This window comes from Pseudorasbora parva, chromosome 13 (assembly GCF_024679245.1).
Source record: "Pseudorasbora parva isolate DD20220531a chromosome 13, ASM2467924v1, whole genome shotgun sequence".
NCBI classification, from domain to species: domain Eukaryota; kingdom Metazoa; phylum Chordata; class Actinopteri; order Cypriniformes; family Gobionidae; genus Pseudorasbora; species Pseudorasbora parva.
In genome coordinates this window covers 30,786,062-30,803,589 of record NC_090184.1, presented here as the reverse complement: position 1 = coordinate 30,803,589, position 17,528 = coordinate 30,786,062, and the positions used below count along the sequence as shown (strand labels likewise).

The 17,528-nt window shown below is 36.7% G+C and overlaps 1 protein-coding gene across 2 annotated transcripts in view; it reads right to left on the bottom strand.

Moving 5' to 3' along the window:
- Positions 1-2,715: 2,715 nt before the first annotated feature.
- The window catches only part of LOC137038903 (nephrocystin-4-like), a 219,489-nt gene continuing 204,676 nt past the window's right edge, over positions 2,716-17,528 (bottom strand). For both annotated transcript variants that reach the window (XM_067413911.1, XM_067413912.1), the window contains exons 21-29: positions 16,438-16,627; positions 15,038-15,121; positions 11,919-12,078; positions 11,713-11,777; positions 11,067-11,152; positions 8,649-8,820; positions 7,491-7,670; positions 5,672-5,815; positions 2,716-3,417 (exon numbers count right to left, since the gene is read on the bottom strand). In XM_067413911.1, the coding sequence (XP_067270012.1) occupies positions 3,277-3,417; positions 5,672-5,815; positions 7,491-7,670; positions 8,649-8,820; positions 11,067-11,152; positions 11,713-11,777; positions 11,919-12,078; positions 15,038-15,121; positions 16,438-16,627 (1,222 nt within the window). In that variant the 3' untranslated portion in view covers positions 2,716-3,276. The remainder of the gene's footprint in view (positions 3,418-5,671; positions 5,816-7,490; positions 7,671-8,648; positions 8,821-11,066; positions 11,153-11,712; positions 11,778-11,918; positions 12,079-15,037; positions 15,122-16,437; positions 16,628-17,528) is intronic.

The following is a 17,528-nucleotide window of genomic DNA, read 5'->3' as shown; positions in this document are numbered from 1 at the left end:
ACTCACACTCTCAAATCCTCTCTCATTCTCACCCACCAAAAAAAAAATATTTCACACCAGCACTCAGATATATGTACACACACTGACTCTCGGAGCTGGTTAAGCCCTCATGACGCACCTCGGAGGAAGATGATACATTTTCATTGTGCCTTTGATAGCGTTTCCTACTCCTGCTCGCACGCAAGCGGCAGCAAAGCTTTCCGAGCAGCACCTAACAACATCAAGGCGCTGTCTCTGCAGAGACTGTGCTTTCTGCGTGTCAGAGGAAGCATGCATATACACTGAAAAACAAAACCTCTCCAAACAGAAAAAAAGCACGTCAACAGTCTGTGGACAGCGCAGGCCTCTCTGAACAGTATCAGAGGGAGATCTTCACCAGTTCACCTCTTTACAATGCACTTCAATTGGGTGTACTCACCGAGGTAAGTGCAAGGTCTTTGTAGAAAATTAAAGGGTTAGTTCATCCAAAAATGATAATAAAATTAGCCCATGATTTACTCACCCTCAAGTCATCCTAGATGTAACTTTCTTCTTTCAGACGAAAAATCGACGCATACGGCAATCCGCCGAAAGTAAGTTATTTTAGTCTATTAAGTTTTAAATATGGATATATTTCTAACACAAATGCACAACTTCAGTTCAGAAGGCCTTTATTAACCCCCGGAGCCGTGTGGAGCAGTAATATGATGGCTAGATCTTGGACTTTATAAACGAGGCAACAATTCTTCCATTATAATGCTTGCATTAGCCAGGACTTTTATAATAGAACTCCAATTTTATTAGCCTGAAAGAAGAATGTCATATAGGCTAGGATGAATTGAGGATGAGTAAATCATGGGCTAATTTTCCTTTTTGGGTGAACTATCCCTTTATAGGGCCTCGGGAAAGATTGCTGACGTTTGCTCTGGGGAGGTAGGAGCAAAATTCTGGAATGTAAACTTGCAGCCGCACCAAGAAGTCTGAGATGAAGTGAAGATTTATCACACTACTTCTTTTAAACACACACACACACACACACACACACACACACACACACACACACGCACACGCACACGTCCAAAAGTGTGAGAAATAATGAAACTACTACTTTCTATTTTTCCAATTTCACACATTTGTCCCCATTACAAATTATATTATCTGCATATAAGTGAAGAATTAAAAGCTGAATAGAAAAATGATTATGAATTTCAGAATGTCTTATTTGGTTTGTCCTCTTTTGCCTGAACTCCACAAAATGTATTTAGCCAAGCACCAGCTTTTGCATGCAACCCTGTACCCTCTTGGTTTGTGTAAAATTCAACCCCTATTTCCAAGTTATTTTAAAAACAAGTATTATTTATTTAAACTTATGGGAAACATACACTACTCTTAAAAAGTTTGCATCCTCATCTTGCAACGGTCAACATTTCAGATGATGTCGTCACTCACAGTAAAAATCAATTTGTTTTCCCAAGATTTCCACAACATTGCACAGCCTCTGGTTGTAAAAACTGCCGAGATTTAAGTTTTCGTAGAAATGGGATAACCTTTCACAGGTGAGAAACTTTAAACTATGGTAACTTTTTAATGTTGAGTTAGCTGATGCCTTTGTCTTATTGTGTTAGCTTAGCAAAATCATTTGCTGAAGCCTATTGCAGATATAGATATTCATCAAGCGGCAACCTCCCGCGATCTCTCTTGAAGCCAATACAGAAGTAATGTAAACTGCAATTCCTCAACTGGCCACTAGGGACAGGCTTTAGAAGGGAGCAGAATCTCTTTGAGCCCCATGTTAAAATTCGCAACTTTACAGCAGAAAAAACATGTTTACAGTCTGGTACAAATTGTGGTTTTGTTCTATACAGCTAATTTTGCCCTTCATGACAACTGTGAGGGGGGTGAATTTTTTTATAACTCATTCGCTTACATTATATGAAGTCTTAAAGTTTGAGTGACAGGTGGATAGCGAGTTATCTGCTGTCTGTTAGTTTCACTTCAGCTCCGCCCACATCCCGCCTTTTTGCCCAAAAAAATAAAAAAAATCTAGTAAAAACAGTACTATTGTGAAATATGTATTATTACAATTGATTAAAATGGCCATTTCCTATTTGAATATATTTTAAAATGTAAATTATCCTTGTGATGGCAAAGCTGAATTTTCAGCAGCTTTTACGGTCTTGTTACATAATCAATATACAAATAGATCAGTATAATATGCTGATTTGGTGCTCAAGTATTTACCATTTTAATTAATTCAACTAAATTAATGCATCCTGCCCCAATGAAAGCCATACTGCACATTTATAAATACCCACAAACATTGTCTACAAACTAGCTAGCTCATGAGTGACAGTTTAATGCTCAATTTGTCAATTACGATATATATATATATATATATATATATATATATATATATATATATATATATATATATATATATATATTTTACTGCTGAAAAAATATATAATAAACACAATTAACACAAATTCTAGATTGTATCCCACTGTGTGTTTTCAGCCTGTTCTCTCTTTTATGATTCTTTCTGTGTTTTCCACCTGTCTTCCATGTCTAGGCCGGTGACTTGGCAGATTATTTGGTTGTTGTCAGACTCGGGCAGCTGTAGCTCTAATAGGAGCCAGGAGATTAGTCCACCGATGTTAATGGAAACCATTCACAGCTACTGCAAACACACATACACACAAACATAAAGTTGTCATTGATGCAAAGAATCACACTCAAAAATCAGAACCTCTTTTATTGATGCTAGTACAAAAAAGCAGCAAAAAGAATGAAGGATGGTTGCATTTTCTTCCCCCAAATAAAGCACACTCGTCATTGACTGCAAACGTAACACTTAATAAAATAAAATGATTGGTCTTACACGCACGTCTTGCTTTTTGAAGATCTAGAGCTGAAGTCCTGGGCAAGTGGCCATCAGCTCTCCATTGCTAATGACACATCACAACAGGGGTTCAGCGTAACCATAAACACACACATTAAGAGAACCGATATGAGCATCAGCTCTACAGAGAATCTCTTCTGTTTCAGCCTTCTGCACCGCATGGTGGCTTTACTCCAACGCACGTGAGAGACTCCATCTACTAGATAAGCTTTGTCTGCATTTATATAGAGAGTACATTTGTACTTCTATGCATCTCCAAGCTATTTGGATAAACTTATCGCAATGTATAAGCAAAAATACTTGTCCATGATGAGAGTGAATCCACATTTCAAGGCTGGTTCAAGGTCTGTTCTTGGACAAAAGCAGCAGTTATAATGTAGTGTGATGGTGTTGTGTTATCTGTATTGAACCCTAACACAGTAAGTGTCCTCGTTCTTATCCTGTTTGTCATTGATGAAGATGAGAATCTCTTCCATGCCGGGGTTTTGACTTGGAGCAAAGCGCAGGCCGATGGTGTAGAGTTCCCCTCCCCCAATCTACAACACACACACGCACATTAATATGTATGTATTTGTATACATGCACACACAAATAACGTACAGGTACGTAAAAACAAAGCAGCAAAGAATCGCAAAATCAACCAGAATCTGATTCTGACTGAAAAATGGTTTTCCACTTTCAAATCTAGGAGAATAGCCAAAGTTTGGGAGTCAAAAAACAGTTTTCAATCAGAACCGGTTCAAATAAAAATAAACATTATAAAAAATGGGGGGAAAAAAGAACTAAAAACGTTTATATTAAAAATGTAAATAATTCAAAAATACATTTTTAAAAAAAAAATCTATACAATGTTATTTTTATACTATTACAGTATTAGCTAATATTTTAAAGCTTTTATTTTTATATTTTCATTTTAGTTTTTGTAATTTTGTTATTTGGTATTAAATAGTAATATTTTTTCTGTTTAGCTTTAATTTATTTAAATGTTAGTTTTATTAATTTTCATACTTGAACTTAATATGTATATTTTATTTTATTACAGCTTTATTTCAATTATTGAAATAATTTCAATCATTTTAGTTTTAGTTCACACAAAAACATTTCATAACATCTGCATTCTTCCGTCAAAGATAGAAATGATCAAATTCAAGAAGATCAGTATACTACACATTTTATTTAGTTTGCTGTGCATCTGAATCAGCTTTTGATTGTGCAAATCATTGTTTTAAAAATAATCACCTCAAGAAAAGTTCACCCCAACATTCAGTTCTGTCATCATTTTCTTACCCTTATGCCATTCTAAACCTAATGTCATTATGCCACTTTCTATTTTCCATGGACCACTAAAAGACAATGGTACAGGCAGTTTTCTTCCCACTTATTAGTTTAAAAAAGAAGTAGAAAAGTGGACCATACAGCACTGTTGTCATATGCTAGCTTTTTGTGAATTTAGCTCAGTGAACAACTCCCGACTTCTTTTACGTTTGTCATTGTGGAGCTTTACAGCCCCGCCCTTTCATTCACTTTCATTCCATTGAAAAGAGTGGCCAGGATGGAACGACGGGTTTGGAACGACATGATGGTGAGTAAATGATGTCTTTTGGGTGAACTGATTCTTTAAGTGGAATTGGAAACAAAACTACAATCGTTAAATTCTTTACGATTCTCATTGCTATTCCTGAGCTCTGTTGTAACATAAATTGGTTGCACTCCAGTGTTTAGAGGAAGAAGAGAGAAATTGGTTTCTCTTTGTCTTTATACATTATCTCTAATGGCTGACTAAGACATATGGAACACAGTCGAGGATTTAGTTCATAATCTCCTCAAAAGCACGGATGTATCGATTGTTCTGTTGTCTTTTGGCTCTGCGCCTATTTTACGATGACACAGTTGTTATTTCTTGAAGAGGGAAAAAGCAACATATCTAGCCACATTTCTCAAAAATATAGACCCCATAAATCCAGTGCGAGAGAAGATAATTGAAGCCGTGTTGACTAGCAAGAAAATGGAACAGGCCATTTCCTATCTTTATGAGCTTCACAGCTTTTATTTGACGCTGAGGTATCATTAATCCGTTCTGTTCAATACTGTCACTTGCATATTTCACATTGTTTCGCTATTTATTGCCCTGATATGGGGTGTGAAACTCACTAAACCTTACAGCGATCAATGAGGGCACTGAATTATGAAATTAACATTTTACCCTGTTCTGTTTTACACCATTTCTGTGCAAAATGATGATCAGGAAAAATTACTTTGTGACCCCCAAAGCCACATTAATATATCCGAGACACTGTCCCTGTGGCTAACTAATGTTCTGTCTCCATCTGGAGTAATAGCCAGCGGTTGTGTATTGATCACCCTAATCAATTAACAGCTTTTAATTGAAGTCTAACGTAGAGCTGTAAGTCCTACAAGCATCATTCTGAGCCCTAAAGGTGAGAGATATTGATGTTCCCGGCTTGAGTGTGACAATCTCTCTCTTCGCCCTATTTTTTTGGACTGCAGCTTTATGGTTTCCTCAGGGGACCGGCATTGTGAGAGTGGCCAGGGCACAAATTGAGTTCTCCAATATACAGAGAACTTCACATACTGTGGAACGTGTCTAAGAATGACAGTTTAGAGAGACAGAAATTGATTCTTAGACAGACATGTCAAGATCCTTCTCCTCTGGGCTCTAGACACCTTTCTGGTGAATGGGGCTTTGACAATATGGTTCTTATTCAATGTTACACAGCAAGGCCTCCTAACAAAGTTGATAAAACAAGAATAAGTTTTGGATTCTCTCACCTGAAATTGCTCATCTTTAAACTGAAGCAGGTCTGGGCGGTCTGTGCGGAGATTGAATACTCTAGAGGAAGAGTAGGGGTTTGTGAAACTGATTTTCTTATTGCTGCCCTTCCCTCCGTCTACAGGAACGTTGATTTCAAATGCCTGGGGAGATGCCGAGAGACAAACTGTAAAATAACTGAAGTAAAAACATCAGGTTTAAATCACTGGCACTGACTTCATGCACCACATCCTCTGTCACGGATCTGAAATTTAACAACCCTTTCAGTTATTGCCATTCCTGTGCTAAAATCGACAAGCTGTCACAGTGGAACAGTGTCATTCTTTCCATAAAATGTAAAAACAAATATGAATTTGTTTAGTAAATAATAATATATTAATAGACATATGAATTATATACATAAACACTACAGATCAAATGTTTGAGGTTTGTAAGTAATAATCAAACTGATTTATTTTGGTAATGTAAAACGGGTCTTGAGTGTCACATGATCCTTCAGAAATCATTCTAATATGCTGCTTTATTATCAATGTTGGAAACAGCTGTGTTTCTTTAATATTTTTTTTTTATAACCTGTGATACTTTTTTCAGGAAAATTCAGCTTTGCATCACAAAGATAAATTATATTTTACAGTATATTAAAATAGAAAACCATTATTTTAAATAGATTTCTGTATTTTTGTCAAATAAATGCATGAGCATAAGAGAGTTTTCAAAAACATTTATTTGAATAATAATGTGTTAATTCATGAGACGTGCTCCAGTTCACATGCAGTGCATGATTGCACCGGTATTTCATGAGTATATGATACTGCCTGTTATATCTGCTGCTTATTTATTAAATCCAGGCAATTGGCTGATGAAACATTGATTAAAATTAAGATAGAATTCATACAAAACGAAATTCACTTTAAAGAACGGCTTTCTACATATATATTTAAGAATTTGAATTTTAAAAGAACGCATGCTTGGTGAGCATGGCCACGTTAACACTTAACGACGCAGGTCACAAACAACAGACATCTCTCGCTTTTCAAACAGATTACATAAACAGAGAATATTTGCTTTCAATGACTAATGTTTGTGTGATAAGTATTCACTAAATTACAGTTCATTTTTTGAAGAGTATCAGATTGGACTTCATTGACAGAGAGGCTGCAGATCATGCATAATGTCTGTTTTCTTTATTTTGCAAAAAGCACAACATTTAGTTTTTATTGCGTGTACACAAATAAAAACTTTACAGATTATAATGACGTATAACACTTGTCTGAATGACCAAATTTGAGTATTTTGAGCCTCTTTTGCACTGATTAGAAAAAAATGAGGTTAAGACGCCAGCGCATTTGCCGACTTCTGAGTGTTAAAATATAGTTAAACAGTCATATTGTGAAATATCACAATTTACAATGAAGGCTTTCTATTTTAATATATTTAAAAATCGAATTTATCCCTGTGATGGAAAAGAATAAATTTTCAACACCATTACTCCAGTCTTACATGATCTTACAGAGTTACATGATCCTTTAAAAATTATTATAATATTCGGTTCTCAAGAAACTGCTGATTAATATTTTTGTGGAAACTGACACCAGTGGTATTTTTCAGCATTCTTTGATGAATATAAAAAGTTCAAAAGAACAGTGCTGTATACAAATATTGTCTTATTGAGGATGATATACATGTATGATACACAGTAGACATACATGCACTAAACAACACTAAAGCTCATTGTATATAGTTATTGAAAGTTAATAAGTTACATTTCTCTATTTTAACTCTACTGTTGCACTGTATTAATGCATTTTGCTTACTCACCTTGGAGATTACAGGCTGTCGGCATGTGATACACAGCAACCAGGAGGCGACTAGCTGTCGTGTGTCCACATCGACAACGTTGAGGTAAAAGAAACGGCTTCCAGGCCGCAGAGCCCTCAGCCCTATGCGGATATCTTGAACTCCCTGAGAAGGAAGAGCAAAAACTTCACCTGGATCCACCTGGAACACACAAAAAGAGGAGATATTATGCTCATAAAGATTCTGGAATTAACCACAGAAAACCCACACAGACAAAATGCAACTTCAGGGAAAACTCCTCTGCAGAACTTCAGAAAACATGAGGCTGCACCTGAAGCTCATAATGTAAAGCTACTTTGCTTCATCATCTTTTCTTGGCACCTGCTGTATAACATTAGCACACAGCCAATTAAACCAACAGTAAGGTTGCTACAAGCATACCAGTGCACTGTTGACAAGGGCCGCTGTATTTGCTCTGCTTGCATATTTCGAAAAACAGGAAACACCCATTTTGAGATTTACGGCGCTTGTATAATCCACGATTCATTATTCATTATATGCATTAAAGCGCTACTTTCCTTGCTGCAGTGAGCTGAACACAGGTTTAATGATACTGCTGCAAACCAAGAACATCTGACGCTATGCTCTTAAATTATTTTCTGAGATCCAAACCTACGTATTTTCATCCTAGTCATCCTGCAGGTCTTTGATTTGGTAACTGAAAAGAAATTCAGCAAACGCATAGGCTAATGAGAGAGATTAAACAATTAGGGTGCTATACGACATCCTAAAACCATCTCTGAATAATTGCGTCTCTTAATCCATAACCTGTAAAATCAGTTTAGTTAAAATATGAAAAATTTCTTTGGGGGAAAAAACAACATTACTTTAGGATTATAAAATTCCAAAAGATTACGGCTTTTAAATATAAATCTCAACTGGCTTTAATTTTAATTTTATTTCCCCTTTGTTAATTGTACATGAATTTGGGGATTCAATGTGTAAATAGATTTCTGACTATACATTTACATATACATATATCACACACAATCATTCGGAACTCTCTCAAATAAAAAATCTAGATAACCCAGCCACTTACCATCCCATTATTTTTCATAATCCCCCATCAGAGCTCACCACCCCGATCAGTGTGTTTTCCTTTGACCCTGCTATGCGTACCTGAAGCTCGAGGGGATGCGACGTGTAGCACTTGACCCTGCGAATAGCTTGTGTGCCGTGGAGTACCAGCGAATGCCAGCTCAGAGTGCCGCACACACAGCTCAGGTCCATCCTTTGCAGGTAATGCACGTATACCTGCCAGATCTGCGCAGGGGAGGCCAGCCAAGGGTCACTGCCATAGAGAGATTGACACAGAAAAAGGACATACAAAAGACACTTTATCACTTACCTCTTCATATACACTGACACAATAGCAGGACAGGCCTGACAGGCCGCACTTCCCTTGAGAGAGACACACACATATCTCAAATCTTCAAAAGAGAGATGCTCAGAGACCCAAATGTCACCGTTTTTAAATTCATCCATTCACCCTTTCTTTAAGAGCATCTCACGTGCCAGCGGGCAGTCGTGTTCCCGCAGGAGGTTTGCAGATGTTGATGTCATTCTGCCTGCCGGGGTTTCTAGAGTTTGACTGTATTAAAAATAAAATACTTTGCGCTGAGCTCTTCACCCTGCCTGAGGGGGCTCGAGCTCAAGGGACAAAATTTGAAGAACGTTTGTACCGTCCTTGGCTGCTGAGCTGTCCTTAGCAACAGCTGTTGTTGAGGGGGGGAAAACTACAGCTGATTGATCTCCCGGTTATTAACATTTTTTTAAAAACTCAGTTTTGATGAGTTACTGTGTGTCTGATGAGCTTGTTCAATCATTTTAAACCATTAAGTCCATTACGAGCTTGCTAATTATAGTGGATACCAATGCATTTGTTCAGCTGACAAACTACATTTTCATTTTTTAAAGATTAAAATAGGAAAACAAGAACGCAAAGTATTTTAAATGTGTTAAAAGTGTTAAAGTAGGTATGTAGTTTCATTTTGTCACTGAGGTGCACAGTGTGCAGAAGTTACCAACTTTCTTATTGTCAATAGCCAGAGACTTCCAAACTATGTGTGGATGATCAGTGCTTAAAGTTTCATGGAACGGGTCCACAGCCTAGCAGCTGCATCTAAGTCTTACATCACCAAGTGCAATGCAAAGACTGGACTGGAGCAGTGGAGACGTGTTCACTGGAGTGACGAATCACACTTCTCTGTCTGGCAATCCAATGGATGAGTCTGGGTCTGCGATGGTTTTTCAGGGGTTGAGCTTGGCCCACTGTGAAAGGAAAGTTCCAATGAAAGGAACCCTGCGCACCCATGGACAAAGCAAGGTCCATAAAGTCATGGACAAGCAAGTTTGGTGTGGAGGAACTTGACTGGCCTGCACAGAGTCCTGACCTCAACCCGATAGAACACCTTTGGGATGAATTAGAGCGGAGACTGCAAGCTAGACCTTCTCCTCCAACATCCGGTGCCTGACCTCACAAATGCACTTCTAGAAGAATAGTCAAAAATTTCCGTAAACACACTCCTAAACCTTGTGGAAAGCCTTCCTAGAAGAGTTGAAGCTGTTAAAGCTGCAAAGAGTGGGCCAACTCCATATTAAACCCTACTGATTACGGATGTCAATAAAATTAATCTGCATATAAAGGTAGGTGTCCCAAAACCTTTGGCAATATAGTGTATTTATAATAGTAGATTACAAAAATTTAAACTGGAGATTTGTGAGGGAACTGCAGGTGGTTTTCGGGTTGAGAATAAATTAAATCATAAAAATGTAAAATTAAAATAAATTAATATTCAAAAATAAAAACAACTAAATTACTATTAAAATTAAATTTACTTATTAAAAAATTAAATTAAATTGTTTACCTGCATGTTGTGCGATCATTAAGCAACATCAGAGAACCATAAATATGTGGTTGTGTTCAATTATAGAAATAGGAGCAGCTGCCAAGTAAAATATTTTATATAATTATATAATATTATAACATATTGTGTTCAAGATATTACAGTAAAAAGCATAATGCTAGTGAACTGTCATCCTTTAATTAATGTGTTGCTGTCATTCTCGCTGGTTCAAGTTCCAATGAGAGATGTGTGATGTGCAGGTTCTAAAACTGTGTTTTTATTCATGTTCACTGATTATGAACTCAGAGATGTTGCAGATTTTGATGAATAAATGAATATTATGATCTGATGCAATCAGACAGCAAATGAGACATCCTGATTAAGCAAATGTCATTAATCACACATGAAGGGATTAATCAGGGACCAGGCTTTTAGACACACACATGCACACAGCCAAAAACAGAGGTTCACATGCCCGCACGCGCACACACACACACACACACACACACACACACACACACACACACACACACACACACACACACACACACACACACACACACACACACACACACACACCTCTATGTGCATCTGTAAGAGTGAAAATTAACAGGTTCTCACTTTCCTACAAAAAATGACAAGTGAACTTTTATCCACATAAGAAATAAGGTGCAAACGGAGGTGTACATACGTGAAAATGGTGATGAAGAATTTCCTAATCTGTGGACTTGGGCTACCAGGTACTTTCAGGTAAATATCCTGTGGTTCTCCTGGAGTCTAACAATTCAAAACGCAAGAAAATGAATCAAAAAATAATAATGTTTAATCAGTAATGGTTGACTCATTCATTTCATTGGCTACAAATGAAAAATAAACAAGGAATACTATAATCTTTTTAAGAAAAATATAAAAATAAATAGTTTATGAACAATAAACCAGTCTAATAAATATAATATAATATAATATAATATAATATAATATAATATAATATGATTAAAATATATAATTGTACTAATAATGAATACCTGATAAATTTTAACAAGTGCTAGTGGAATATAAAAAATATATTGTATATTATAGAATTTTGAAAAATATATTTTTTAAATGAAAAAAAGAAAAAAAGTATGGAAAATGAAAAGTAAGAAAAAAAAATAGTATTGTATAAAACATACAAATAAAAATATTTTATGAAAAATAAATATAAAAATAATAGTCTAGTAACAGGTGTGCAGCCTTGACGTCACAATGAGTCAGCACAAAGCTTCAAACACTAATTAATAACTCATCCCCATTCTGATTGGCTGGCTGCTATTACAAGTGACTCCTGATTGGCTCACCAGGCTGGTGGTGTGGCAGATGACATTGGGGTCGCTGCAGCGCACATGAAGGGTAGCGGTACCATCTGTGAGCAAGTACAAAAGGAGACAGAGCACAAATGAGGTCTTTAGTTCAGGACTAATAGCAGACACTGAAGTGTGTTTGTGCGCGCGTGTGTTTATGTATGTGTGTACACAGCGGCAAAGATGTTTGTAATGAGCAGCACCTGCTGTGTCGTCCCAGGCTGCAGGCAGGCGAATGGCCTTCTTTAGGAAGGTGAGTTCAGGATGGTAAAAACGGAAGGTCTGGTCCACCACATGTGGCGTCGGTTCAACATCCACCTGGCAGATTGCCAAAGGCTTTCTGTCTTCCCCACGGAACAACACCTGTAAGACAAACAGATTGGTTCATTTTAAAAAAGGTATTCCTGCAAAATGCTTAGGAAAACAAAATCTATTGGAATGTTCTGGGTTCACAACAAGTTAAACTGACATATATTGACCGCATCAGCGACATGTCATTTTCTTTCACAGTTTTTTTTGTTGCATGTACAGTAATGCATGTCTGTGGGGCAAAGCAATGTAGATGGTCTAAAAGCAAAAATGTGTATCTTACATTGTTTTATATACTCATATGATATGTATATACTATGTCATTTGTCTGCAATGCATTAATCTAGCAAAACTGACACTATCAGATGAGATGAGAACAAAACTTAAACTGAGCTGAGCTAAATAACAGCACTATTGTCTTCTGTATGGCTGTTTATAGCTGAACTGATGCTTCATATTGATGAACTTTGCACAGTTATTGAACTGAACTTAGCCAACACTGAACTGACTTGAGCTGAATGACACTATTGTATTTTTAGAGCTGCTTTACACTAGAATTCAAAACTAGTGGAAAGTGCATCATTCAGTTCATCAAGCAGCATCATTCAGTTTGTTATTTAGCATCAATCTGTTTTGAAATAATCTGTATAAAGCACTATATAAATAAAGGTGACTAGACAGTCATCCTGTTTTCGCTTGTTTTTTCAAACTAATAAATGAAACTGAACTTGCAACTCAAAACATTTTTTTGTACTATAGCACCAAACCAGCATAAACCACCCCGAACCAAAATGATGGTCTAAGCTGCTCTTTTCAAGCAGTGGTCAAGGTCTACCAATAAATGACAGACCTATCTGAAATCATTCCACACTGAATGAACAGCACTGACAGTATGTACTGCGATATGAAGTACTGTGAGTCATCTGCAGTCTGAGTGCATAACCTCTCTCGCGTGAGATACAGTCGAGCTGGCTGACGGATTCACAGCCCAAGACAACACATTGACACTCCTCTGGAGGTGATGTCAATTTGTGCACAGCAATGCTTGACCCCAACTGATCTAAAAATGATATGGGAGTTTTGTGTGTCGATGTGTGTGTGTCAGCAATACTGCAGGGCATCAGTCTCAGGCTACATATGGCATTGACTGCCTAAAGGCACAATAAACTACAATCCAATAGAATAGTACATCAACCCACACGCAAAGAATCGCTTCATAGTTTAAAGGTAGGGTAGGCCATTTTTTTTATTCTGGTTGAATCTCTCTTTATATCCTGATAGCAATCAATGAAAGAAGTGGTAAATGAGTCGGATGGAACATAATATAATATTCTATAATATAATATACACTACAGTTCAAAAGGTTGGTGTCAAAAGATTTTTTGAAAGAAATGAATTCATTTATTCAAGGATTAATTATATTGATTAAATATAACATTAAAGACTTATATTTCAAATCAATGCTGTCTTTTTAATTTTAAATTTATGAAATTATTTTGATTAATGTATCAGTTTGTATCGGAGGAAACACCCCTGACATACACTGCACACTGTGTATACTTTTATTCAGTTTCCACAGAAATGGTATAAGCAGTTAATCTCCTTGTCTGTCAAGTGTTGGGCAAAACTACCAAGAACATTTGCAGTTATATGAATGCTAAATTAAATTGAAACTGGAGCTATTCACTATGCACTGTTTATCCTTGTTTATGCTTTTGTGTGAGTGGGACGTGAGTCATCATCACAGACAGTGTGTGCACATATCAGAAACAAAGAGATAAAACATGCATTTTCGACATTTGCTTAAATTTCCTTTACTTGGGTGTCAAAAATGATTGGAATTTGTAGGGCACAATAATCACAGTTAGATCAAATAACTGTGACAGGCCTAAGGAGAACTAAGAGTACTGGTATCTGAAAGCATTAATTCACCAAAATATTTCATATACATTGTAGGGGTGGTGGAAATCTGCAGAGTGGGTTCTAAAAATCTGTGTGGACCTTATTATGAAATATGAATTATCAAAGGCAATAGGATTGATCAAAGTTTCTCATTAACAGACTTCTGAATTTAAAAGGCTAAAATTGATCTTATGTAAGCAATATTATTGGCAGGTTCAAATTAAATGTTTTTGCTTCTTCAGCAATTTAAAATTTATAGATGGGATAACTTAATAAAAGTTGTGTTCAAGAGCCAGCTCTAGGTCTCATATATAAATATAAATAAATAATCACTGCAAATATATATATTTGAGGTGTTGTTGGTTTATTGTCCTGCGATTTGGAAAGGGCGCACAAAATCGCTAGCCCGACTTCCCGGGGCTAATGTGTTTTCCAGTCGGGCTGCCAAAATGTCACCAGCCTGCATGACGGGCTATCTTATATAGTTAAATAAAATTCCTTTATTGATGTGTGGTTCACTCTCTTGACTTGCTATTTGAAGGAAAAATACAACTGCGGTTGAACGTGCTGATTTGTCTGCAGTGAAGTTTTCCTGATGAATGTACTTGGTTTGTGTCTGTGTGTTAATGATGCGAGGTTCACGATCCACCAATCTGACGGACCAAGTAATACAAAAGTAACATTCCAATTAATTGTGGGTGGATGAAAGATAAACCATTGTGTTTGTTTGATAAAGACATTTTGCGAGCCCTGTTGGCGAATCATTCCAGTTGCCGTTTTTCCACATTAGATATTTTCAAAACAATTCTCCATGTGTACTGACGTTCCAAGAGCTAGGCTCAAAACCAGGGTAGAAAATAGCCTATTACTTATTAATTATGATGTTTTTAAATGTAAAAACCATGCATACATCATAAGACAACAATATAAAAAAATTATAAAATAAAAAACTTCATTAACTGTTGCCGACTATGTCGTGTTTTAGGTCTGGATTGTTGGAGCCACTGCAGAAGTGCCGGCCCACTTCTCTGTCTGACAACTACTAATCAGGCTGTATAGAAAGAGTGTGTTCTAGTGTGTGCTCAGCAGTACAGTAAAGCTAAGCTCTTACCTTGATGGATTTGGCTTGAATTGTATTGGACAGATGTTTCTGAGCCATCTGTGGACTTCTTGAATTCTTTAAGCTTTTTGTACCCTGCAATATGACAGCAGAGTCATCATAAACAGTGCACTATTCAGTGAGAGAACAATCACATTAAAATAATGTCATTAAGGGACGGGAAAACATTGTTTGGACAGGTCTGTTCAGACCGCCTGGATGAGGCTGTTTTTAATCCATTTCATTATTGCTGATGCTTTGAGTCATTTTAACCTCCCTTCTTCATTTGCGGGTGCCTCTATGATACTACAGACTATAAACAAACCCAAATCCAATTAATCCGGAAACATGTGAACTAATTCAAGTCTCATCAGTGGAAAAGGGAAATGAGGAAACAAATGCAGTTTCTCAGAGGACACATCCTTCTTGGTTGATTTACACTATGCTACAACACACAAAAACAATTACATAGTCCACATGTTCTCCTGTTAATGTTGTTTACTACTATCAGTACTTTAGCGATCCTCTAAGAATGAAAACGCGAGCTAAGAGATTAAATGTTGGATGAAAACATGCAGTGCTACATATCATCGAGGCAGAGAAAAGACGATAACGGCACAGACAAAAGCGGCAGGCAAATGCCAATAACATTAGCTTTCTGTATATGTAAGTTTGTGGAGTAAGTGTATGTAAACTGTGTTTTAACACACGGTTTTGTGTTTCGTATGGCATGCTTTCGCCCAAATAACATACAATTACATCACAGCTAGTTCCTATTGTGCTGGGATAGACCCTACTCTGAATTAGGAGATAATTTATTGCTCGTTTTCACCAAAAAGCGTTCCTAGAACAAAAATCGTTCCCAGTTTCTGAAGTACAAACATGCCAAAAAGCGGGTACTTCCTCTAATAGTTAAAGGAACTATGAAAATGTCCCTCTGATGCAAAAGCCCATTTTGACTGATCTATGTACTTATAAGAAGATTCACTTGAGTCCTTGTAGTGGCCTGTTTAGACTTTATAGTTGTTTTTGTGTCTAAAGTGGCACGTATATAAATTAAAATCATTTTTAATACTATTATTATCACCATCAATCAAACTTTGCACACAGAAAAATAGGGTGTCAAAATTGTACCTTTAGGGGTACAACAGCTTGTTGCTGAGGCAGTACCCTTAAAAGGACATCTTTGTTCCTTTTTTACTCCTAAAAGGTGCATATTAGTACCTTTGAGTACAAATGTGTACCTTAAGGTACTACTATGAACCTTTTTGTGGTAAAAATGGTACAAAGATGTCCTTTTAAGGGTACTGCCTCAGCGACAAGCTGTTGTACCCCTAAAGGTACAATTTTGACACCCTATTTTTCTGTGTGTGGGGTGACAAAACAACAACAGAAGTTTCTCCTAGATTTACCTGAAGAGGAACGGTGCCTCCACAGAAGAAGGTCTGGAACTTGAAGGGGATGTGGATGCTTTCTTTGGGCCGCAGGTAAACCTGTGGAGCCAGTGTGCTCTCCTTTAGGTGAAACATCTCCTCCTCTAGAGGAGTCAGAGTCTTCGTCAACTCCTTAAAATATCTCCACTCCTCGCTCTTCAAGATTACACTGAGGGATAAAAAGAGGGGGAGATGAAAAATGGCAAAGAGAGAGAGACAGAGAAAAAGAAAAGAACAGCTTGAGGACTTTCTTTGCCTTGCCAGCAGTATTTTATTGGCAATGAAAAAGAGCGTATTTGAGTATGCATGATACAGTCAAACATAAGCCCTCACAGAACTGAAACTCCTGGGAGGGTACGGTTTAAAGATAACACACACTGGGTGTGAAATATTACTTTCTGTTTCATAGAGACAAATTTCATGCACAAATATATGAAGGAAAAGGGCATTTGAAACATCAAAGGAAGCACCTCCGGGCCCGAGAAGGGATCATTCTCCATAAATGAAAAAAAAATAAAAAAAATAAGAAAAAACGAATTTCGAGGTGTAAAAACTCTTTTGTACTGTATACACTACAGTAGATGCGAAACCAAGTCTCAGAAAATTTGATCACATTTTCTCTTTAATAACAGAAAGTCAGGCAGGTGGCACATAGTAAAATATATGTTTACGGCAAACAAAAGCAAAGCATGGCTTCTGGTGAGGCAATGAAATGCTAATATTATTTTATTTCGGTAGTTTCTCTCATGGTAAATGGAAAACCAGGAGATTACTCCACTCACAAACCTTATCTTGAAGCTTTGGCTTTTTTTAAACAATAATTGTTGCTGGACAAAATATATACAAACAAACTAGCGAGTATAAAATTAAATAAAATAGGCTTGGGGTGGATAAGATCTCTTGCTCACCAAGGCTTGCATTTATTTAATCAAACAATTCTCTAAAATTTTAATTATTGTGAAATATTATTACACTATGCATTACACATTAAAATAGCTGTTTTCTAATTGAATATATTTAAAAATGTAATTTATTCCTTTGATGGCGAAGCTGAATTTTCTCCAGTCTTC